We start from the raw sequence: 25,665 nt of genomic DNA, 5'->3' as shown, positions 1-25,665 counted from the left end.
TCGGGGAAAGAAACTCAGAGGTTGCCAATATCTGTTAACTTTTTGGTGTACTGCTGCGCCGAGTGTATTGCTGGTGTCAACAATCAAAACTAAGTGCACCTCATGAGTGGGGTGATAGAGTAACACAGCAATGGTGCTTTCTTGCAAGTCCTTGAACACAGTTGTCATTGTGTCCAGTGGAGAGGGCGCTTGCCTATTGTGCTGTGACCTGCCACTGTGTTTGTGAGAGGCATTTGTGTTGCAGTGGTTCCTGGGCAGGAAGGACACAAAAGTATATAACTTCCCAGGTAAAGGTGTGATGTTGTGTACTGACACTTTACAGATAAGGAAGATTACCAAGGTTTACAGAGGAGGTACTTGTCCTCAATGAGTGTAATTCCATTATCAGTTAGCCTCTATCGCACTGCCCTTAAGTGATATTCATGTAATTAGTCATTTTTAGAAGATACTAGTATGCCATCAAGGTAAGTGAAGAAATGCAAGGCCACTTAGAAGGTACCCAAAAAATGTTGCCACATCTGGGTCGCGTTTTTACCCCAAAAACCATACTCAAAAACTCATACAATCCAAACAGGCATTATCACTGTAGTTTTAGATATGTTATTGGTTGTCACTGGCATCTTTTCAGCAATGTAACATATTAAAAATTGTGCCCCCCCCCTTCCACCTCAGAACACATGTGAAATCCTAGATTTTTGGTATTGGAGAGGCACATAATTTCGTCTTCAGGGTCACGAATTATGTAGGCACACTAACATCTACACATAAAACACATACACAAATTACCGATGTGATAATACTCGCTTTTATTACACACAGACAAAAATCATGATATCAACATAACAGCTAGCTAACAAGAACAGGAAGATCACTGAACACAAAAAAGTTAAAGAAACAGTGCAACTGACAGATATCGATCAGTCTACTATGAAACTCCCACACTACATTACAGTTAAGAGGCGGAAACTGTCAACCCAATGATGCAACTTGGCGTGAGAGAACGATTATACACTACTAGCTTTTAAAATTGCTACACCACGAAGACGAAGTGCTACAGACGCTAAATTTAACCGACAGGAAGAAGATGCTGTGATAAGCAAATGATTAGCTTTTCAGGGCATTCACACAAGGTTGGCGCCGGTGGCGACACCTACAACGTGCTGACATGAGGAAAGTTTCCAACCGATTTCTCATACACAAACAGCAGTTGACCGGCGTTGCCTGATGAAACCTTATTGTGATGCCTCGTGTAAGGAGAAGAAATGCGTACCATCACGTTTCCGACTTTGATAAAGGTCGGATTGTAGCCTATCGCGATTGCAGTTTAACGTATCACGACATTGCTGCTCGCATTGGTCGAGATCCAATAACTGTTAGCAGAACATGGAAACGGTGGGTTCAGGAGGAAATACGGAACGCCGTGCTGGATCCCAACGACCTCGTACCACTAGCAGTCGAGATGACATGCATCTTATCTGCACGTCTGTAGCGGATCGTGCAGCCACGTCTCGATCCCTGCGTCAACAGATGGGGACGTTTGCAAGACAACTACCATCTGCACGAACAGTTCGACGTCGTTTGCAGCAGTAAGGACTATCAGCTCGGAGACCATGGCCGCGGTTACCCTTGACGCTGCATCACAGACAGGAACGCCTGCGATGGTGTACTCAACGACGGGACTTGGGTGCACGAATAGCAAAACGTCATTTTTTCGTATGAATCCAGATCTGTTTACAGCATCATGATGGTCGCATTCGTGTTTGGCGACATCGCGGTGAACGCACATTGGAAGCATGTATTCGTCATCTCCATACTGGCATATCACCCGGCGTGATGGTATGGGGTGCCATTGGTTACACGTCTAGGTCACCTCTTGTTCGCATTGACGGCGCTTTGAACAGTGGACACTACATTTCAGATGTGTTACGACCCGTGGCTCTACCCTTCATTCGATCCCTGCGAAACCATACATTTCATCAGGATAATGCACGACCGCATGTTGCAGGTGCTGTAGGGCCTTTCTGGATACAGAAAATGTTCGACTGCTGCCCTGCCCAGCACATTCTCCAGATCTCGCACCAATTGAAAACGTCTGGTCAATGGTGGCCGAGCAACTGGCTCGTCACAATACGAGAGTCACTACTCTTGATGAACTGTGGTATCGTGTTGAAGCTGCATGGGCTGCTGTACCTGTACACGCCATCCAAGCTCTGTTTGACTCAATGCTCAAGCGTATCAAGGCCGTTATTACGGGCAGAGGTGGTTGTTCTGGGTACTAATTTCTCAGGATCTATGCACCCAAATTCCGTGAAAATGTAATCACATGTCAGTTCTAGTATAATATATCTGTCCAATGAATACCCGTTTATCATCTGCATTTTTTCTTGGTGTAGCAATTTTAATGGCAAGTAGTGTAGTTGTGAGGGTTCCGATATCGATTTTGTATGTAATGTATCGCATCTGCCCTTACTTATCTCTGTATGACTGGAGCAGATAACATGGCACGGGGATGCCCCATATTACATGCCGATTTTGGCGAGCATGACAGTCTGTTTGGTCTGAGCAAGCCTGAACAGCAGGTCACGGTATAGTGCGCTTCGTGCGACCACCCTGTGGAGTGAGGAAAGTTTTGTGAGACCGCTAACAGTTATGTCAATTCTAACAAATCTGACTAATTTCAGTTCTAACAAATCCTGACAAAATAGGACACATTCTATGACAAAAGAGCAAAAGCGAGTATCACGAATGAATTATCCGAATGGGATGGAAATTGGTATATGTTGTGTACATATACTGACAAGCAAATGATTACAATTTCAGAAAAAGTGGATGAATTATTGAAGAGAAAGAGCTTGACAAATTGGCCAAGTTAATAACGCATTGGTTCGCCTTTGCACTTATGCAAGCAGTTATTTGGCTTTGCATTGATTGATAGAGATGTTGGATGTCCTCCTGAAGGATATCGAGCCAAATTCTGTCCAAATGCCGCATTAGATCGTCAAAATCCCAAACTCGTTGGAGGGTCCTGCTCATAATACTCCAAACGTTCTCAATTGGGTAGAGATCCGACGACCTTGCTGGCTATGGTAGTGTTTGGTAAGCGGAAGACAAGCAGGAGAAACTCTTCCTGTGTGCGAGTGGGCATTATCTTGCTGAAATGTAAGCCCACGATGGCTTGCCAGTGAGGGCAACAAAACGCGGCGTAGAATATCGTCGACGCACGGCTGTGCTGTAAGGGTGCCATGAATAACATTCCAAGAGATTCTGCACTGAAAAGAAATGGCAACCGAGACCATCACACCCAGTTGACGGGCCATACGGCGGGTACCCGGTGGGGTCTCCATCTCCAGACCAATCTCAGCTGGTCATCGGAACACACTTAGCAGCGGGACTCATCACTGAAGACAATTCTACCCCAGTCAATGAGATTCCAGGTCGAAGATGTATCTGGAAACGCCTCGGACAGCGGTGAGATACCAACCTGAAAGGTCGCCCGCTGTACTGCCCGACTGACGGGAGAGATGGTCTGGGGTGTTATTTCTTTTCAAAGCAGAACCCCTTTGGTTGTCATCCACAGGACCCTTACAGCACAGCAGCACAATGACGATATTCTACACCCTGTTTTCTTGCCCTTCATGGAAAGCCATCCTGGGATTACATTACAGCAAGATAATGCCCGCGTGCACACAGCGAGCGTTTGTACTGCTTGTCTTCATTCTTGCCAAACCCTACCTTGGCTAGCAAGGTCGACGAATCTCTCGCCAATTGAGTACGTTCGGAGCATTATGGGTTAAACCCTCCAACCAGCTCGGGAGTTTGAGGATCTGATACATCATTCAGACAGAATTTGGCATGATATCCCTCAGGAGGAGATCCAACAATCAATGCGGAGCCGAATAACTGCTTGCATAGGGGACGGAGGTATACGAGGTGCTATCCGAAATTTTCGGGACTGGTGCTGCCATCTGTTGAAAAGCTTACCTTTGGACTAATGGTCACCATCACCCTCGAAGTAGTTTCCATCCGCATGTACACACCAGTCCCAGCGCTTCTGCCACTGGTCAAACGTTTTCTGGAATTCCTGTTCTTTGAGGGTGTTTATCACTACCATCGATGCTTCTTGAATCCTCTCTAACGTGTCGAACCGACGCCCTTTCAGCTTGAGGTTCAGTTTTGGCATAGCACGAAGTTGCAAGGTGCCATATCTGGCGACTACAGTGGGTGGGGTACAACCGCCATGTTGTTTTTTGCCAAAAAGTTCCTGGTGAGCAAGGACGTGTGACAGGGCGTGTTGTCGTGATGCAGCAGCCAGTGCCGTTGATCCCAAAGTTAGAGCCGTCGTCGCCACATGTTTTCAAGGAGCCATCGCAAAACGTCACAGTAGTATACGGAATTAACTGTTTGGTTGGGTGGGACGAATTCTTTGTGCACAATTCCCTTTGTATCAAAGAAAACAATGATCATGCTCTTCACTTTGCTCTTCACCAGTCTCACTTTTTTGGGTCTTGCAGAGCCCGGGCTCTTCCATTGGGACGATTGTTGCTTTGTACTTGGATCATAACCGAAAATTCAGCTCTCGTCGCCAGTGATAACCCGTCACAAGAAGGTTGGCTCACAGACGCTGTCTGACGAAGGTCTGTGCACACTTCAACATGCTGTGCCTTCTGATCGGCAGTCAAGATCCTTGGCACAAATTTTGCGGCGACATGATGCATCCCCAATTCATCAACCAACATTCGTATGTCCCATAACCAACACCCACTTCATCCGCAAGGTCTTGAATGGTTCGACGTCGATCCGCACAAACCAATTGTTGAAATTTGGCAACAATGTCTAGCGTTATGCGGCCAATGGGCCTTCCAGTGTGAGCATCATCTTCGACGTCTGTATGGCCGGCCCTGAACCGAGCATGCCACTCAAACACACACATGCGGTTGACGCTCTGTCCCCCAAACACTTGTTGAATCGTTGCAAGGGTCCCTGTAGCACTTTTACCGATATTCGCATAGAATTTGATACACATGCGCTGTTCTGCTCGCGGATCCATCGTAAAATCGCCACACACCAAACACAGAGTATTACGGAAATCGCTGTGCACACGCAACATGTTCTCCCAGCTGAATGCCACTCCACACACTGACTCATCAGATATGCAGCTAACGCCACCTAGCGGTGCAAAGATCTACTACTTCTACTTTCCAGATGGCAGCACCAGTCCCGAAAATTTTGGATTCCACCTCGTACCAACAAGTTATAGACTGGTTAAAATTGTGAAGATCTTTCTCTTGAGTAATTCATCCAGTTATTCTAAAATTGTAATCATATGTTTGTCTGCACAATACCTGTTCATTACGTCCACCGATTCCCGTCTCATTGGGATAATTCCTTCGCGCTTGGTCAGTGTGGCGAACATCTGCACCCACGACAGCCTGGAACTGCACTAGAGATTGTTCTACTGGTGCTTGAAACATCTTATGTGGGACATTGGCTACTTCCCTCACCATACTCGTCTTCAACCATAAACGTCATCAGCCAACGATGTGTGATAGTGTACTGTTGATAAACCCTGCCCTTCAGTAACCCCCAGACAGAAATATGATGGGTTCAAATCAAATGGTTTTAGTGATCTTGGATTTGAACAATCGGCCAATGATTCGGTTTCAAAAATGGTTCAAATGGCTCTGAGCACTATGGGACTTAACATCTGTGGTCATCAGTCCCCTAGAACTTAGAACTACTTAAACCTAACTAGATTCGGTTTCCTCCAGATGTGTTACGGAGTAACTGAGTTAACTAATGAGCAGTGCGTCGATAGTCACGAGGAGCAGCAGCACTATTTCCGTTCTTTCGATAAAGTAGCTTTACGAGTAAAGCTCTGCTCGACTCGTCCAGACCCACGTTGACTGTTTGCAGCTGTAATGCATACTAATACTTGTGTTTCAACTCCACGTCGCCGTACCAGTACCGGTACTTAACGTCGGCCGTCCGCTGCGACCGAGCGGCTCTAGGCGCTTCAGTCCGGAACCGCGCTGCTGCTACGGTCGCAGGTTCGAATCCTGCCTCGCGCATGGATGTGTGTGATGTCCTTACGTTAGTTAGGTTTAAGTAGTTCTAAGTCTAGGGGTGAATATGGAATGTGGGTAAGAAATGAAAGAGGAAGCCACCTGGTAGAATCTTGCATAGAGCATAACTGAACTGTAGCTAACACTTGGTCCAAGTATCATAAAAGAAGGTTGCATACGTGGAAGAGGCCTGGAGATACTCGAAGGTTTCAAGTAGATTATATAATGGTAAGACAGAGATATAGGAACCAGATTTTAAATTGTAAGATATTTCCAGGGGCAGATGTGGACTCTGACCACAATCTATTGGTTATGAACTGTAGATGAAAACTGAAGAAACTGAAAAAAGGTGGGAATTTAAGGAGATGGGGTGTGGACAAACTGACAGAACCAGAGGTTGTAGAGAGTTTCAGGGAGAACATTAGGGAACGATTGACAGGAATGGGGGAAAGAAATACAGAAGAAGAAGAATGGCTTGCTTTGAAGGATGAAATAGTGAAGGCAGCAGAGGATCAAGTAGGTAACAGAAGATATATTGAATTTAATTGATGAAAGAAGAAAATATAAAAATGCAGTAAATGAAGCAGGCAAAAAGGAATACAAACGTCTCAAAAATGAGAGCGACAGGAAATGCAAAATGGTTAGGCAGCGATGGTTAGAGAACAACTGTAAGGATGTAGAGGCTTATCTCAGTAGGGGCAAGATAGATACTGTCTACAGGAAAATTAAATAGACTTTTGGAGAAAAGAGAACCACTTGTATGAATATCAAGAGCTCAAATGGAAAACCAGTTCTAAGCAAAGAAGAGAAAGCAGAAAGGTGGAAGGAGTATATAGAGGGTCTGTACAAGGGTGATGTACTTGAGGACAATACTATGGAAATGGAACAGGATGTAAATGAAGATGAAATGGGAGATATGATACTGCATGAAGAGTTTGACAGAGCACTGAAAGACCTAATCCGAAACAAGGCCCCGGGAGTAGACAATATTCCATTACAACTTCTGATAGTCTTGGGAGAGCCAGCCCTGACAAAACTCTACCTTCTGGTGAGCAAGATGTATAAGACAGCCGAAATACCCTCAGACTTCAAAAGGAATATAATAATTCCAATCCCAAAGAAAGCAGGTGTTGACAGGTGTGAATATTACCGAACTATCAGTTTAATAAGCCACGGCTGCAAAATACTAACACGATTTCTTTACAGACGAATGGAAAAACTGGTAAAAGCCGACCTCGGGGAAGATCAGTTTGCATTCCGTAGAAATGTTGGAACACGTGAGGCAATACTGACCCTACGACTTATCTTAGAAAATAGATTAAGGAAAGGCAAACCTACGTTTCTAGCACTTGTAGACTTAGAGAAAGCTGTTGACATTGTTGACTGGAATACTCTCTTTCAAATTCTGAAGGTGGCAGGAGTAAAATACAGGTGGCAGTTATAAGAGCCGAGAAGCATGAAAGGGAAGCAGTGGTTGGGAAGGGAGTGAGACAGGGTTGTAGCCTATCCCCGATGTTATTAAATCCTTATATTGAGTAAACAGTAAAGGAAAGAAAAGAAAAATCGTTGGAGAAGAAATAAAAACTTTGAGGTTCGCCGATGGCCTTGTAATTCTGTCAGAGACAGCAAAGGACCTTGAAGAGCAGCTGAACGAAATGAACTGTGTCTAGAAAGGAGGATATAAGATGAACATCAACAAAAGCAAAACGAGGATAATGGAATGTAGTCGAATTAAGTCGGGTGATGCTGAGGGAATTAGATTAGGAAATGAGACACTTAAAGTAGTAAAGGAGTTTTGTTATTTGGCGAGCAAAATAACTGATGATGGTTGAAGCAGAGAGGATATAAAATGTAGACTGGCAATGGCAAGGAAAGCGTTTCTGAAGAAGAGAAATTTTTAACATCGATCAGGAAGTCGTTTCTGAAAGTATTTGTATGGAATGTAGCTATGTATGGAAGTGAAACGTGGACGATAACTAGTTTGGACAAGAAGAGAATAGAAGATTTCGAAATGTGGTGCTACAGAAGAATGTTGAACATTAGATGGGTAGATCATATAATTAATGAGGAGGTATTGAATGGGATTGGGGAGAAGAGACGTTTGTGGCACAACTTGACTAGAAGAAGGGATCGGTTGGTAGGACATGTTCTGAGGCATCAAGGGATCACCAATTTAGTACTAGAAGGCAGCATGGAGGGTAAAAATCGTAGAGGGAGACCAAGAGATGAATACACTAATCAGATCCAGAAGGATGTAGGCAGCAGTACGTACTGGGAGATGAAGAAGCTTGCACAGGATAGAGTAGCATGGAGAGCTGCATCAAACCAGCCTCTGGACTGAAGACAACAACAACAACAACAAGAAGTCTAGGGGACTGATGACCTCAGATGTTAAGTCCCATACGGCTCAGAGTCATTTGAAGTTAACGTCAAGTCATGACACTAACACTACTAACAGCGCAAATCCTACAGTTCACAGTCTGAAGGTTATTCATGTAAGGTTAGGTATCTTTCCAGTAAATAGTTTTCCGTCTACACTGGCTCCAGCAGTGAAAGTTTAATTATAAGCACCCATTATCTAGGAGTACACGTATGGAGCGATTGGAAGTGGGGTGACCACTTAAAACTAAAAGAAAAATAGACATATGCTAGACTGACATTCATTGGAAGAATTCACGAGAAATGTAATTCATCCAAGAAGGATGTAGTTTACAAAACCCTTGTTCGACCGAAACTTGAATACTGCTCGTCAGTTTGCCGTCCATATCAGGTAGGATAAAAGAAATAGAGAAGATCCTAGGAAGAGCGACACATTTGATTAAGGTTCAAAGAAGAGCAATGCATTTCTTTACAGGTCCATTTAGTTAGCGCTAAAGTGTCACAGAAATGCTCGGCCATCTCGAGTGGCAGACAATGCAAGAGGGGCGTTCTGTAGTCTACTGTTATACACTGAAGAGCCAAAGAAACTGGTACACATTGGAAGACGTGTATATTTCTATTGTCTATTGTCAAACCACAATTTATGAAAGATTTATATATTTTATTAATACGATTAAGTAGGAATAATTAATATTTGTCATGTTGGAAATAATTGTGGTAGCAGGGAATGCATGCACCAAAGTATTGTTGGCAGGAGAGACCGCACATTGATATAATTTTAAAAAGGGCGGGAGAGACCGCATATGGGTACATTTTAAGAAAAGAGCGGGAAAGACCGCGCATTGATATATTTTGTAATGGTAGCAGGGATTGTATGCACCAGAAAGTATTGTTGGCGGGAGAGACCGCACTTTAGCGTTCGTAGTAAGCGAGGTGCGAAGCGAGTCGGTAGCAGATCTGAAGCGAGAGGTTGAGAGGAGCGGTGTGCCTGCAAGCCACCAGCTATGATTCGGTTGGTTGGTTTTTGGGAAAGAGACCAAACAGCGAGGTCATCGGTCTCATCGGATTAGGGAAGGACAGGGAAGGAAGTCGGCCGTGCCCTTTCAGAGGAACCATCCCGGCATTTGCCTGGAGCGATTTAGGGAAATCACGGAAAACCTAAATCAGTATGGCCGGACGCGGGATGGAACCGTCGTCCTCCCGAATGCGAGTCCGGTGTGCTAACCACTGCGCCACCTCGCTCGGTCAGCTATGATTTGCAAGAGATTATAAACGGATGTACAGAAACATCAGCTAACTATTATCATAAGAGGAACTAATATTATTGAATTATTTTTTTGAGAAACTCCAAGACTACTGAAGGTACGTTTGCGCAATGCTAGTTGTAAGATTATTGTAAAAGGTAAGTCCCATTTGAACGTTTGTAAAATCATTTCATTCAGAATATAATTAATTTTTGCCAGGAATATCGCATTATTGATTATAATCCATCCCAAAAACTATCAACGTAAAACTTTGCAAAATTTGTTGTTGTCAAGGAAAAGTTTAACTATGAATTACGTAACTTCAGTCAAATTAATTAAAGAATAACGTCAGCTTTAGTAATAAATACAGCCACTTATTATGACAGCCAACCAGTAGCTAATAGAGTATAGTAAAACAGAGTAAGTATATTCATGTCGCAGTTCGATGTAGCAGTCAGGTGGCGATCTAGTAACAGTACAAAAAGGTAAGGAACAGTCTTGGGTTATTGGAGGTAACGACTGAGGGCCACAACGACGACACATTCTATGTTTCGTCAAAATAATCAGCAAATCACTTTTAACAAGCAGCATTTAAATTTGTATGCGAAGATTGAGAAAGAGAATAAATTTCAAAGAGAAGATTTCATTTGTTATTATTAAGCAAGAGATGTAAATCCTAAGGGAAGGTTTCATAGGTTATTGCAGAATGGAAGGTTGCGTAAGAAAAGCGATATAGAAGAGACGGGAAGGTTTCAACATGCCTAATATCGTGTAGGACCACCGAGAGCACGCAGAAGTGCCGCAACACGACTTGACATGGACTCGAATAATGTCTGAAGTAGTGCTGCAGGGCTCTCCATCAATCCGTAAGAGTAGGAGTGGGTGGAGATCTCTGTAAGTTGGTTTGCACAGTATAGATGTAGATGACAAGTGGCTATGTCGCAGCCCGACAAATTACTGTGTTGCGTGGGCTGGGCAGCGTTGAGTGAATGTGAGCAGTGGACAGTGAGCGGGCGGCGAGGGCACGCACCTTGTTGAGGCAGTAGCGGAACTCGGCGACCTCGTAGGCGGGGTTGGCGCAGACGAGCACCATGCCGGCGCGCCCGGCGGCCAGCGCGGCCAGGTACCACTCGGCCGAGTTGCCGCCCCACAGCGCCAGCCGGTCCCCGCGCCGCAGCCCAGCGTCCAGCAGGCCAGCCGCCAGGCGGTCCACCTGCAACACAGGCGCAGCGTGCGGAACAACCGAGGGCCACAGGGGGAACGCCACGCGTGGGAGACCTTCGAAATTTCAATCAACTGCTGGGAAATAAAACTCAAAGGAAACCTTACGTAGCTGTTACCCAGAACATACACTACTGGCCAGTAAAATTGCTACACCAAGAAGAAATGCAGATGATAAACGGGTATTCATTGGACAAATATATTATACTAGAACTGAATACTCTCTTTCAAATTCTGAAGGCGGCAGGGGTAAAATACAGAGAGCGTAAGGCTATTTACAATTTGTACAGAAACCAGATGGCAGTTTTAAGAGTCCAGGGACATGAAAGGGAAGCTGTGGTTGGAAGGGAGTGAGACAGGGTTGTAGCCTCTCCCCGATGCTATGCCATCTGTATATTGAGCAAGCAGTAAAGAAAACAAAAGAAAAATTCGGAGTAGGTATTAAAATCCATGGAGAAGAAATAAAAACTTTAAGGTTCGTCGATGACATTGTAATTCTATCAGAGACAGCAAAGGACTTGGAAGAGCAGCTGAACGGCATGGACAGTGTCTTGAAAGGAGGATATAAGATGAACATCAACAAAAGCAAAACGAGGATAATGGAATGTAGTCGAATTAAGTCGGGTGATGCTGAGGGAATTAGATTAGGAAATGAGACACTTAAAGTAGTAAAGGAGTTTTGCTATTTGGGGAGCAAAATAACTGATGATGGTCGAAGTAGAGAGGATATAAAATGTAGACGCAATGGCAAGGAAAGCGTTTCTGAAGAAGAGAAATTTGTTAATATCGAGTATAGATTTAAGTGTCAGGAAGTCGTTTCTGAAAGTATACGTATGGAGTGTAGGCATGTATGGAAATGAAACATTGACGATAACTAGTTTGGACAAGAAGAGAATAGAAGCTTTCGAAATGTGGTGCTACAGAAGAATGCTGAAGATTAGATGGGTTGATCGCATAACTAGTGAGGAAGTACTGAATAGGATTGGGGAGAAGAGCAGTTTATGGCACAACTTAACTAGAAGAAGGGATCGGTTGGTAGGACATGTTCTGAGGCATCAAGGGATCACAAATTTAGTATTGGAGGGCAGCGTGAAGGGTAAAAATCGTAGAGGGAGACCAAGAGATGAATGCACTAAGCAGATTCAGTGGGATGTAGGCTGCAGTAGGTACTGGGAGATGAAGAAGCTTGCACAGGATAGAGTAGCATGGAGAGCTGCATCAAACCAGTCTCAGGACTGAAGACCACAACAAACAAGACATCCTGAGAAATCAGTACCCAGAACAACCACCTCTGCCCGTAATAACGGCCTTGATACGCCGGGGCATTGACTCAAACAGAGCTTGCATGGCGTGTACAGGTACAGCTGCCCATGCAGCTTCAACACGATACCACAGTTCATCAAGAGTAGTGACTGGCGTATTGTGACGAGCCAGTTGCACCGCCACCATTGACCAGACGTTTTCAATTGGTGAGAGATCTGGAGAATGTGACCGCCAGGGCACCAGTCGAACATTTTCTGTATCCAGAAAGGTCCGTACAGGACCTGCAACGTGCGGTCGTGCATTATCCTGCTGAAATGTAGGGTTTCGCAGGGATCGAATGAAGGGTAGAGCCACGGGTCGTAACACATATGAAATGTAACGTCCACTGTTGAAAGTGCCGTCAATGCGCAAAGGACAACTAAAACAAGTAGAAAGATATAATATACGTTCAGTAAAGTAGATAAAAAACAATAGAATCTTATTTCAATGAAACTTTCAGCACAGGAAAAGAACATTGCAGAAACTATGGCTCAAGTTTACAAAAACATGTGGAGGAACTATAGCTCAAGTTTAAAAGAATAGTTGACCATGCACTGGATAGATACGTACCTAGAAATTTCTAATATGAGTCATTCTGATTGGGATACTGTCACTGTAAGGAAACTTGTAAAGAAACAGAGACTACTGAACAATACGTGTAAAGGAAAGAATAGGGCTGTAGATAGAGAGAAGCTGAATGAAACACGTTTGACTGTCAAAATGGCAATACGCGAAGCCTTCAATGACTACCGTAGCACAATATTATCGAAAGATCTCTCACGGAACTCGAAGAAACCCTTTTTGATTGTAAAGACTGTTGGGATCATCAAAGTTTGTGTCCAGACACTTACGGATGCAACGGGTACTGAAACTGAGTGTAGCAAAGCTAAAACAGAAATGCTTAATTCTGTTTTCAAATGTTCATTTACAACAGAAAACACAGAATTACTGCCGCAATTTAACTCTCGTACCACTCCAGGTATGTGTCAACTAGAAATTAGTGTCAGTAGCGTTGAGAAACGCTTCCTTTGAGAAGCGCACAGCCGATTTCCCTCCTCATCCTTCCTTAAGCTGAGACTGTGCTGCGCCTTTAATGACCTCGTTGTTGACGGTGCGTTAAACTGTAATCTTCCTTTCTTTCTTCCTCCACGCCAACCAGCATGGATTCCGAAAACATCGATCATGTGAAATACAGGTTGGTTATAATTAAACTTTCGCTACTTGAGACTGTGTAGACAGAAAACTATTCACCTCACAGGAATTACGTTGACAGTGCGCTGCAGGATTTGCGTTGTCAATAATGTTAGTGTCATGACTTCCATTTGGCGTCGCTACTAGTACAGTGACGCAGGGTTGAGAAACTCAACCCCAAATATATGCAACGTGAATGGCACACTTTCCTGTATCCTGCTTCGTCAGCATGTGAGCCCTTCGCTGCGAGAGAAAGGTGCTTTGGACTCAACCGTTTTGATGCACGATGAAGCTACGCCTCACATTGTTCGTAAGGAAACTTGCTTACTCCGTAAGACTTTTGGAGAAAACCGATTCGTTGGGCAATCGTTCAAAACCAAGATGACCAGGATGACCAGATTTGAATCAGTGTGATTTCTGGCTGTGAAGGTACCTCAGGGACAGGGTTTATAAAGGGGCAGTAATACAAGCTGAAGATTGAAGATGAGGATGGCGAGAGAGGTAGGCAATATACCACCTGAGATGTTTCGGGCAGCGGAAGAGAAATTTCTAGCGCGATTCAAGGCTATCGTGGATGCAGATGCTCGTCACATTGAGCAACGTTTGTAATCATGAACGTAAACGTGGTATGCAATTAAGAAATGTTACCTTCTTCTGTGGAAATTAAAATGTGTTTCTTTCGATGTTTTATTCGTTATTTCTCTTCCGCAGGTCCTTAAAGGTTTCCACAACGTTTCAGTGTCCAACGATCACTAATTTTTCAAGTAGCGAAATTTTCGTTATAACCACACTGTACCATTCGCGCTTGTCTCACATGACATTCTGACTCAGCATCACACATACGTCTTCTATAGAAAGTACAATAATATGAGGTATCAACCGATATTTGTAAATGGATTCAAGATTACTTGTTGGGGAAGACACAGAGTGTTATCTTGGATGGACAGTCATCGACAGATGTTGAAGTAACCTCATGTGCGCTCAGGGAAGCGTGTGGCACCCTTGTTATTCGTTTTGTTTACTGAGATGAAGTCACGCAGCCGTGCGGGGTAGCCGTGCGGTCTTGGGCGCCGTGCCATGGTTCGCACGGCTCACCCCGTCGGAGGTTCGAGTCCTCCCTCGGGCATGGGCGTGTGTTGTCCTTAGCGTCAGTTAGTTACGCAGTGTGTAAGCCTAGGGACCGATGACCTCAGCAGTTTGGTCCCATAGGAACTTACCACAAATTTCCAATTTCCAAGTCATGGAACAGCGACATGGACATAAATAATGGCGGTAGTTTAATAATTTTTTTTCATAATGCGGGGCCACAGTCATAATACATTTCTTTAAAGTCAGTACCGCCACTAGACTGTTGTTTATTAACAGTGTTACATTTACACTTACACAATCATGATTTCGGCTTCAAAGTGCCATTATCAAGGGTTTGAAGTGTTATAAATTGCCTGGGGTGGCATACTGTCGTATTAAAATACACTGTTAGACACATAGTCTAAGAGGAGATATTTCTGGCAGAGCCTACTGCTTTGTTTCATTACTGTGTACACCATCTTGACTGAATGACAGTTGGCTAAGGGAATTTGACACTTAGCCGACTGTCATTCAGTCAAGATGGTGTACACAGTAATGAAACAAATCAGTAGGCTCTGCCAGAAATATCTCCTCTTAGACTATGTGTCTAATTGAGCCGTGTGTGGCTCGCGTTCATGCCGTTTGTTCTTTGGCATTTTGTCACATCGAGTGGCGTCTTGTTTCTTCCTTACTTACTGGCGTAAAAAAGTTGCTGTCTTGCCCCCTTGAGTGGCAGCAGCAGCGCTTATCGATACTAGTACTGTCGTACTATCTTTGGTGTGACCGCTAGTATTTCCGGATGGTGGTGGTGTGCGTCGTAGTCAGTCAGTTGGGATGGAGCAGCGAGGAAGTCTCTGCGGTGCAAGGCCAGGCCGGGACTGCTGGCAGTGAGCACGCGCTGTCGGATCGTGAGGTGCTAGTTGCGAGAGCGACAAATTTCGTTGCCACCGAACCTGGATGCCGAAGTTGAGTTATCAGTTAACCTGTTATGAAACCTCAACTATTGTGACATCTCTTCATTCATTTGCGGGTTGTTGCTCCCTGGGCCGTTCGGGCTAGCAGCAACGTATGATGTGCTGGAGTCGGCGAAACCTTGCAGCCATCTTCCTATATTGTGATTAATTATTAAATTGACTGTTACTTGCCAGTGAAGTGCACCAGCGGTATTTTCTGTCCTGTGGCCGTTAACGCCCCTGTTACCTGCCCTGGTCGTTAGCGTAGTTTTCCGGCAGTGTGCCTTTCCTCGTCATGTTGATGCTCTCCGGCACGGCGTGTAGTTCGACAGCCTTTTAAGTGTTTGGTTCATATTTTGCTTAGAGTGGTTATTGTTCCCTTGGCTGTTTTTAGGCGTAGTGCTGTTCGTATCATCGTCCTCGGCCGATATTTTCCATCGTTGTGCCGTTGGTTGGATGGAAGGGAATTGGTTAAATTGTTGGTCGGTCCTTGGGCCGTCCCTAGTTTGGGTTGCCATCCGACTATTTAACGTCATCTCTTGGCTGCCTGTCTCACCTCACCTTACGTTTGAGCTACCTTCTCAGGCCGACCCTTGGAACACGTCTGAGCGCCACTTGTTCTGTTTGTTTTATATTGTGATTTTCATTTTAGTTTGAAGTATTGTGCGAGGCCTTCGGCCGTGTATTAATTCCGTTCTTTTTAAATTTAACATAAAGGCCTTCAGCCATGTTAAAACTTTGAAGACTGATTTCATTTTTAAAAAATTTCCTTAAAATTTGTTCTGTCTGAAATTGTTTGTAACCCACTTGCCCCCGAAAGGCAAAGGTCCCGTGTTCGAGTCTCGATCCGGCACATAGTTCCAATCTGTCAGGAAGTTTCATATCAGCGCACACTCCGCTGCAGAGTGAAAATCCCATTATTAAAGTTGTTGAAATTATTAAATGATTGCTCTCAGTACAAGCAAGACCATATGTACGGTTGGAAGTTAAAATTTAGTAGTAATCTGCAACAGCAAATTGTAAGCGATAAGCGGCTTTGCACCCCTCCGAACGTTTACTTCCACTGCTCCAACATAGGAAGCCTCTCGTACGTTCTGTGTTCGAAACTACGTGACCGTCTGGCGTCGCGTGGCGTGAAGTCAACTACCGACCATCGGCCACTGATGCAGCTTCGCTCTATACACGACATACTATAATACACTCCTGGAAATGGAAAAAAGAACACATTGACACCGGTGTGTCAGACCCACCATACTTGCTCCGGGCACTGCGAGAGGGCTGTACAAGCAATGATCACACGCACGGCACAGCGGACACACCAGGAACCGCGGTGTTGGCCGTCGAATGGCGCTAGCTGCGCAGCATTTGTGCACCGCCGCCGTCAGTGTCAGCCAGTTTGCAGTGGCATACGGAGCTCCATCGCAGTCTTTAACACTGGTAGCATGCCGCGACAGCGTGGACGTGAACCGTATGTGCAGTTGACGGACTTTGAGCGAGGGCGTATAGTGGGCATGCGGGAGGCCGGGTGGACGTACCGCCGAATTGCTCAACACGTGGGGCGTGAGGTCTCCACAGTACATCGATGTTGTCGCCAGTGGTCGGCGGAAGGTGCACGTGCCCGTCGACCTGGGACCGGACCGCAGCGACGCACGGATGCACGCCAAGACCGTAGGATCCTACGCAGTGCCGTAGGGGACCGCACCGCCACTTCCCAGCAAATTAGGGACACTGTTGCTCCTGGGGTATCGGCGAGGACCATTCGCAACCGTCTCCATGAAGCTGGGCTACGGTCCCGCACACCGTTAGGCCGTCTTCCGCTCACGCCCCAACATCGTGCAGCCCGCCTCCAGTGGTGTCGCGACAGGCGTGAATGGAGGGACGAATGGACACGTGTCGTCTTCAGCGATGAGAGTCGCTTCTGCCTTGGTGCCAATGATGGTCGTATGCGTGTTTGGCGCCGTGCAGGTGAGCGCCACAATCAGGACTGCATACGACCGAGGCACACAGGGCCAACACCCGGCATCATGGTGTGGGGAGCGATCTCCTACACTGGCCGTACACCACTGGTGATCGTCGAGGGGACACTGAATAGTGCACGGTACATCCAAACCGTCATCGAACCCATCGTTCTACCATTCCTAGACCGGCAAGGGAACTTGCTGTTCCAACAGGACAATGCACGTCCGCATGTATCCCGTACCACCCAACGTGCTCTAGAAGGTGTAAGTCAACTACCCTGGCCAGCAAGATCTCCGGATCTGTCCCCCATTGAGCATGTTTGGGACTGGATGAAGCGTCGTCTCACGCGGTCTGCACGTCCAGCACGAACGCTGGTCCAACTGAGGCGCCAGGTGGAAATGGCATGGCAAGCCGTTCCACAGGACTACATCCAGCATCTCTACGATCGTCTCCATGGGAGAATAGCAGCCTACATTGCTGCGAAAGGTGGATATACACTGTACTAGTGCCGACATTGTGCATGCTCTGTTGCTTGTGTCTATGTGCCTGTGGTTCTGTCAGTGTGATCATGTGATGTATCTGACCCCAGGAATGTGTCAATAAAGTTTCCCCTTCCTGGGACAATGAATTCAGTTTCCAGGAGTGTATATTGTAGGAATGAAAGCGGGGCGCAAAATGGCATAAATGCCACAATCTGTCCAGCGGCGTCGATTTCTACACCACCCCAAACGTTGCTAGGCACTGACTACTTCTGAGGAGCTACTGGGGCATTGTTATCCCTACGAACAGCCATTGTTCTAGCTGGCTGCTGGTAACACTTTGGAAGTCACAAGTGATTAATTCCGCTGGTTTCATGCACAGTTACCCGGCCTGGGTGGCCGAGCGGTTCTAGGCGCTACAGTCTGGAACCGCGCGACCGCTACGGTCGCAGGTTCGAATCCTGCCTCGGGTATGGATGTGTGTGATGTCCTTAGGTTAGTTAGGTTTAAGTAGTTCTAAGTTCTAGGGGACTGATGACCTCAGATGTTAAGTCCCATAGTGCTTAGAGCCATTTGAACCATCTTATCTCCTTTATTTTACCCTCACGATCCTAACGCTAAATAAACTTCGGAGCCAGTAGAAACGTTATGCAGTCCGTCGCAAATGTTAATTTTCTAAACTGTCGTAATAGCGTTTCGCAAAAAGGTCTTCTTCTTCCCTTCAAAGGTTCCCACCTGCTTCATAGAGAATTTCCATAACACTCTCGCACTGATGGAACCTACCGTAACGACTCTAGCAGAGTACCTGTGAATTGCTTCGGTACCTTACGTTTAATGTGACCCGGTAGAAACTCCAACAACTGGAGCCACTCCCAGGTTCTGAACTTTGGATACACTTTTCAAATGGTTCAAATGGCTCTGAGCACTACGGGACTTAACTGCTGAGATCATCAGTCCCTAGACATAGAACTAATTAAACCTAACTAACCTAAGGACATCACACACATCCATGCCCGAGACAGGATTCGAACCTGCGACCGTAGCGGTCGCGCGGTTCCTGACTGAAGCGCTAGAACCGCTCGGCTACCAGACGCCGGCGATACACTTTGCCAGAATTTGTAGAATAAACCGCAGTTAGCCATCCGCAGTACCTACAACTGACCTTATATGATATTTTGTCGAAAACTGACATTTTGAAATCGTGGCCGTGTGCAAAATACAAGCTGATTCTCCCAAACCAGAAAACTACATACAGCCACTGCTAATTTATACAAATAGCGGCGTTCCCCGTTACAAACCGGCAGGTTCATCTTCAGACTGCTGCCTCTGTTTAGATTACATTTGTAGTTTACATAAGTTGACAGCTGTTTTTCCCCTTCTGGTGATGTTGGAGCCGTAGTGCCCTACAACAAAAAGCGATGTAAGGAACAGCCTGTTCAACTGTAACCATGGCTAATAAGATATAAAAACACTTTCAACAAATCTCTCAGATAAAACTAAATTACTTTTAGGTTACTTATGTCGAAATTCCCGCATCGTTATGTTGCACTGTTGACTACTTGTGTTCACGAACACCTGTTTTTGTTACTTATGTGAAGCTAGGCCACACTTTGTAAAAATATTGAGCGTGTGTGTGTTAAGCAGCTTCCAGTGACTTAAACAGCCATCACATAGTGCGCGTACATAAATGCGTTAACTTTAAAATGCGTCAGACTAATACAGCACGAATTCTTCGCACAGAAATGCACACCACCGCATCAAACCAATAACTAATACACGAAGCCCCTGCAAGACAGTAAGAACCATCCGAAGACTGATTTGTAATAAACCCGAAACAGGCAATTTTTTGAATTAAATAATTTTTTAATACCGTACTTGTGACCGGTAGCTGCTTGAATTATAAACTTTATAATTGTATAGTAGCTAATGGTTCTCGACATGTCAACTTTTGACTAGATAGCGTGATTCACTGCCGCATTGCGCTGTGCATAGAGGCTTTGCGTGGTACAGCGGGCAAGACCTTGGCCGACCTGCTTCGCATCACCTGTCACGTGTGCAGAAACAGAGCGTTGCTCACAAGGGAACCTCCCCATCGCACCCCCCCTCAGATTTAGTTATAAGTTGGCACAGTGGACAGGCCTTGAAAAACTGAACACTGATCAATCGAGAAAACAGGAAGAAGTTGTGTGGAACTATGAAAAAAACAAGCAAAATATACAAACTGAGTAGTCCATGCGCTATATAGGCATCATCTTAGACAATAGGGGCTCAAGGGCGCCGTGGTCCCGTGGATAGCGTGAGCAGCTGCGGATCGGAAGGTCCTAGGTTCAAGTATTCTCTCGGGTGAAAAGTTTAATTTTTTATTTTCAGACAATTCATATGTTGCAGTTTATGTGACAAACTCTTATGTTTTCATCACTTTTTTGGGAGTGATTATCACATCCACAAGAAAACCTAAGTCGGACAAGGTAGAAGAATCTTTCTACCCATTCGCCAAGTGTACAAGTTAGGTGGGTCGACAACATATTACTGTCATGTGACGCACATGCCGTATAGAATATATCAGACATGTTTCCCTGTGGAGGAATCGGTTGACCTATGACCTTGCGATCAAATGTTTTCGGTTCCCATTGGAGAGGCAAGTCCTTTCGTTCACTAATCGCACGGTTTTGCGGTGCGGTCGCAAAACACAGACACTAAACTTATTACAGTGAACAGAGACGTCAATGAACGTACGGACATATCATAACTTTGCGAAAATAAAGAAAGTAAACTTTTCACTCGAGGGAAGAATTGAACCAAGGACCTTTCGATCCGCAGCTGCTCACGCTGACCACGGGACCACGGCGCTCCTGAGCCCACGTTGTCCTTGATGCTAGCTATATTAGCATGGACTACTCAGTTTGTATATTTTGCTTGTTTTTTTTCATAGTTCCACACAACTTCCTCCTGTTTTCTCGTTTGATCTGTGTTCAGTTTTTCAAGGCCTATCCACTGTGGCAACTTATAACTAAAGCTGAGGGGGGTGCGATGGGGAGGTTCCCTTGTCAGTATCATTCTCTCCGGCGGATATTTATGTGGGCAGTATGGCCTGACAAGTAGAGTCGACCGGAGAGTCAATCAGTGGATCTACTTCCCAAGCCGATCCCCAGCCTTCTGGTTACGACGAGCGACAGCGGATAACAGCTTGCAACCAGCCTTCGATGGCACCAGTTCGTCTAGTGCTTCATCGCTTCGCGATCTGACTTAGAAGAACTTCTTGGAAATGTCCAGTCGGATCAGGACTTTGATTCAGGATGATACTTGTCAGATATTGTACGTGACGTCAGATCTACTTCTACGAGGGCAGTTCAATAAGTAATGCAACACATTTTTTTTTCTGAAACAGGGGTTGTTTTATTCAGCATTGAAATACACCAGGTTATTCCCCAATATTTTAGCTACACAACACTATTTTTCAACGTAATCTCCATTCAATGCTACGGCCTTACGCCACCTTGAAATGAGGGCCTGTATGCCTGCACGGTACCATTCCACTGGTCGATGTCGGAGCCAACGTCGTACTGCATCAATAACTTCTTCATCATCCGCGTAGTGCCTCCCACGGATTGCGTCCTTCATTGGGCCAAACATATGGAAATCCGACAGTGCGAGATCGGGGCTGTAGGGTGCATGAGGAAGAACAGTCCACTGAAGTTTTGTGAGCTCCTCTCCGGTGCGAAGACTTGTGTGAGGTCTTGCGTTGTCATGAAGAAGGAGAAGTTCGTTCAGATTTTTGTGCCTACCAACACGCTGAAGTCGTTTCTTCAATTTCTGAAGAGTAGCACAATACACTTCAGAGTTGATCGTTTGACCATGGGGAAGCACATCGAACAGAATAACCCCTTCAGCGTCCCAGAAGACTGTAACCATGACTTTACCGGCTGAGGGTATGGCTTTAAACTTTTTCTTGGTAGGGGAGTGGGTGTGGCGCCACTCCATTGATTGCCGTTTTGTTTCAGGTTCGAAGTGATGAACCCATGTTTCATCGCCTGTAATAATCTTTGACAAGAAATTGTCACCCTCAGCCACATGACGAGCAAGCAATTCCGCACAGATGGTTCTCCTTTGCTCTTTATGGTGTTCGGTTAGACAATGAGGGACCCAGCGGGAACAAACCTTTGAATATCCCAACTGGTGAACAATTGTGACAGCACTACCAACAGAGATGTCAAGTTGAGCACTGAGTTGTTTGATGGTGATCCGTCGATCATCTCGAACGAGTGTGTTCGCACGCTCCGCCATTGCAGGAGTCACAGCTGTGCACGGCCGGCCCGCACGCGGGAGATCAGACAGTCTTGCTTGACCTTGCGGCGATGATGACACACGCTTTGCCGAACGACTCACCGTGCTTTTGTCCACTGCCAGATCACCGTAGACATTCTGCAAGCACCTATGAATATCTGAGATGCCCTGGTTTTCCGCCAAAAGAAACTCGATCACTGCCCGTTGTTTGCAACGCACATCCGTTACAGACGCCATTTTAACAGCTCCGTACAGCGCTGCCATCTGTCGGAAGTCAATGAAACTATACGAGACGAAGCGGGAATGTTTGAGAATATTCCACAAGAAATTTCCGGTTTTTTCAACCAAAATTGGCCGAGAAAAAAAATGCGTTGCATTCCTTATTGAACTGCCCTCGTATATCTACATATACCCTGCTAACCACTGTTAAGTGCATGGCAGAGGGTACGTCCCACTGTACTGGTTATTATGACTTTTTGCCGCTCCATTCACGTATGGAGCGCGGGAAAAATTATTGTTGAAATGCCTCTACGCGTGCTGTAATTAATATAGCCTTATCTTCACGACTCTTGTGGGAGCGATACGTAGGGGGTTACAGTGTATTTCCTATAGTCATCATTTAAAGTCGATTTCTAGTTACTTTGTTAGACTGTCTCGGGATAGTTTCCGTCTATCTTGAAGAGTCTACTAGTTCAGTCATTTCAACATCTCAGTGTCACTGTCGCGCAGGTCAAACAAACATGTGACCATTCGTGCTGCCTTTCTACGTATACATTCAATATCCCCCGCTAGTCATATTTGGTACGAGTCCCACACACTTGAGTAATATTGTAGGATGGGTGACACAAGTGGTTTGCAAACAATCTCCTTTTGCAGCCTGATTGCATTTCCCTAGTATTCTACCAATAAACCGATTTGTGCTCCCTCCTTTACGAAAGACTGAGTTTATGCCATTGTTCTACTTCATGTCCCTGCTAAGTGTTACACCCAAGTATTTGTATGAATTTACAGATTCCCGCTGTGACTCACTACATCTTATTTTAATGGGTTACTATGTTTTTTTCGTTTTTTGAAGTGCACAGGTTTACATTTCTGAACATTTAAAACAAGCTACCAATCAGTGCACATCTTTGAAATCTTTTCAACGTCTGGCTGAATATTTGTAAAGCTTCGTTCAGATTGTATTTCACTGTAGGTAGCTGCATCATCTGCGAAAAGTCAGAGATTACTATTAATATTGTTCGCAAGATTATTAATATACAATATAAACAGCAAAGGACCCAACACACTTTCCCGCGTACACCCGAAGTTACTTCCACATCTTTCGATGACTCTCCGTCAAAGATAACATGCTGTGTTCTCCTACCAAGAAATCTTCAATACAGTCACATATTTCATCTGACACCCCACATTATCGTACTTTAGATAATAAGCGTAGGCGTGGTGCTAAGTCAAATGCGTTTCGTTAATCGAGAAATACTGCATCCATCTGATTACCCCAATCCGTGGCTTTCATTATGTCGTGTGAGAAAAGTGTGAGTTAGGTTTCATAATCTCCAGTTTCAGAAATCTAAGCCGGTTGACATGTAGGAGGTCGTTCGAGACACCTCATTAAGTTTGACCTAAGGATATCTTCTAAGATTCTACAACAAATCGATGTCAACGATGTTCGACGCTAGTTTTGAGGATCACTTCAGCTACTCTTCTTGTAGACACGAGTGACCTGTGCTTTCTTCCAACTACTGGGCACAATTTTTTGTTCGAGGGATCTACGATACATTATAGTCAACAGAGGGGCTAACTTGGCGGCGAATTGGGCATAGAATATGATAGGGATTCCACTGAGATCTGGGACTTATTCGATTTTAACAATTTCAGAAGTTTCTCAACGTTAATATCTATTTTACTTATCTTTTCAGTGGTACGAGAATTAAGCTGGGGAAATACTCCTGGGTTTTGCTTTGTAAAGGAACATTTGAAAACAGAGTTAAGAGTTTCTGTTTTTGCATTCCTACTCTCAATTTCAGTTCCAGTCTTGTCCATGAGTTGTTGGGTACCACTAACAGCCTTTTCATATGAAAAGATATCTCTGAGTTGTGAAAGATCATTTGACAATATTCTGCTACGGTAGTCACTAAAGGCTTCACACATTGTTCTCTTGACTGCCAAACGTGTTTCATTCAGCATCTCTCCATCTATAGTCCTACACTTTGTTTTACGCTTCTTATTCAGTAGTCTCTGTTTCCTTAGAAGTTTCTTTACCGTGATTGCGTAGCCTGGAGGATGACTCCCGTAATGAACTGTCCTGCTGTGTACATGCATACAAGTGCACAGCCAACTATTCATTGAAACTTGAGCCATACTTCCCCTAAATTCTCCCGTCCTGAGGTAAAAGTTTCAAGATCTTCGTTGAGGCATGACACCACCGTTTCTCTGTCTAGTTTGCTGTACATATAAATTTTCTGCTTGTTTTAGTTGCCATTTGTGTTTTGGTATTCATTGTTGCTATAACTGCATCATGGTCACTGATACCAGTTTCGATGTGGACGTTCTCAGAGAGGTTAGGGCTGTTTGTTGTCGTTAGATCTAATATATTTCCATCATGAGTGGAGTCACAAACTAACTGTCCTAGTTTGTTTCATAGGATATCTTGTCACGCCCATCACTAACAAAACTGTACGTATCCCAGCTGACTGTTGGATGATTGAAGTCTCCTCCATTGATTACAGTACCGCTAGGAAACTTATGTACAAGCGCACAGAGGTTCCTCTAAAGTTTTCGTTTGCATCGGGACGAGAATCTGGTGGTCGACAGAAGGACCCTGTTATAATTTTTACCCTTGATAATGAGTCTTGACCAAAAAATCTCATACGCAGCTTCAATTTCTGTCACGGTGGATGTGAGTTTCTTGTCTACTGTGAGAAACACACCACCTCCATTTCCTGTTTCCCTATCCTTTCGGTACATGCTTATTATATTTTTGCTAAAGATCTCAATACTGTGAACTTCAGGTTTTAACCGGCTTTCTGTGCCTATTATTAAGTGCGCTTCAGTGCTTTTTAAAAGCGCTACGTACTCTTGCGTTTTGTTGTGAAAGTTTCGGCAGTTAACCACTAGAATTTTGATAGTCTCATGTGCGGGAGCATTTTCTTGGATCTTACACTGAGGCTTCTGGGTTTCCCACAGTTTTTGTCATCTGGATCTGATGGAGAATCACATAATCTACAACACCCAGAGCAACACAGTCTACGTAATTTGCGACACGTGCCTAAGGCATACACAAAGTTTCTATCTTTAATACTTGTCTTATTGTGTAAAACCTTAAACGTAATATTATACCTCTTAATGAGTGTGTTATGAAAGTATGTTAAATTTTTAAATTCAGTAAATAAGTATATGGAATACTGAAAATAGCCGTTTAGTAATATAGATTAGAGTATGTAGGTTTTTACTTAGCTGGACACTCAAAAACATGTAGCTAAAACTACTTGCATATTTTATAATATTGGTATGACATGAAATA

General features: G+C 44.7%; 1 protein-coding gene across 3 annotated transcripts in view; it reads right to left on the bottom strand.

Moving 5' to 3' along the window:
- LOC124619664 (medium-chain acyl-CoA ligase ACSF2, mitochondrial-like) overlaps positions 1-25,665 on the bottom strand; it is a 250,681-nt gene that overhangs the window by 175,572 nt on the left and 49,444 nt on the right. For 2 of the 3 annotated variants that reach the window (XR_006980107.1, XM_047146195.1), the window contains exon 3: positions 10,716-10,898. The exons of the other annotated variant lie outside the window; for it this stretch is intronic. Coding sequence is in view for 1 of the 2 variants with exons in the window: in XM_047146195.1 (XP_047002151.1) it covers positions 10,716-10,898 (183 nt within the window). In the remaining variant the exon portion in view is untranslated. The remainder of the gene's footprint in view (positions 1-10,715; positions 10,899-25,665) is intronic. 3 annotated transcript variants of the gene reach the window in all.

This window comes from Schistocerca americana, chromosome 6 (assembly GCF_021461395.2).
Source record: "Schistocerca americana isolate TAMUIC-IGC-003095 chromosome 6, iqSchAmer2.1, whole genome shotgun sequence".
NCBI lineage: Eukaryota > Metazoa > Arthropoda > Insecta > Orthoptera > Acrididae > Schistocerca > Schistocerca americana.
Note: the sequence above shows the minus strand (reverse complement) of the source record. Positions and strands in the feature narration are given on the sequence as shown.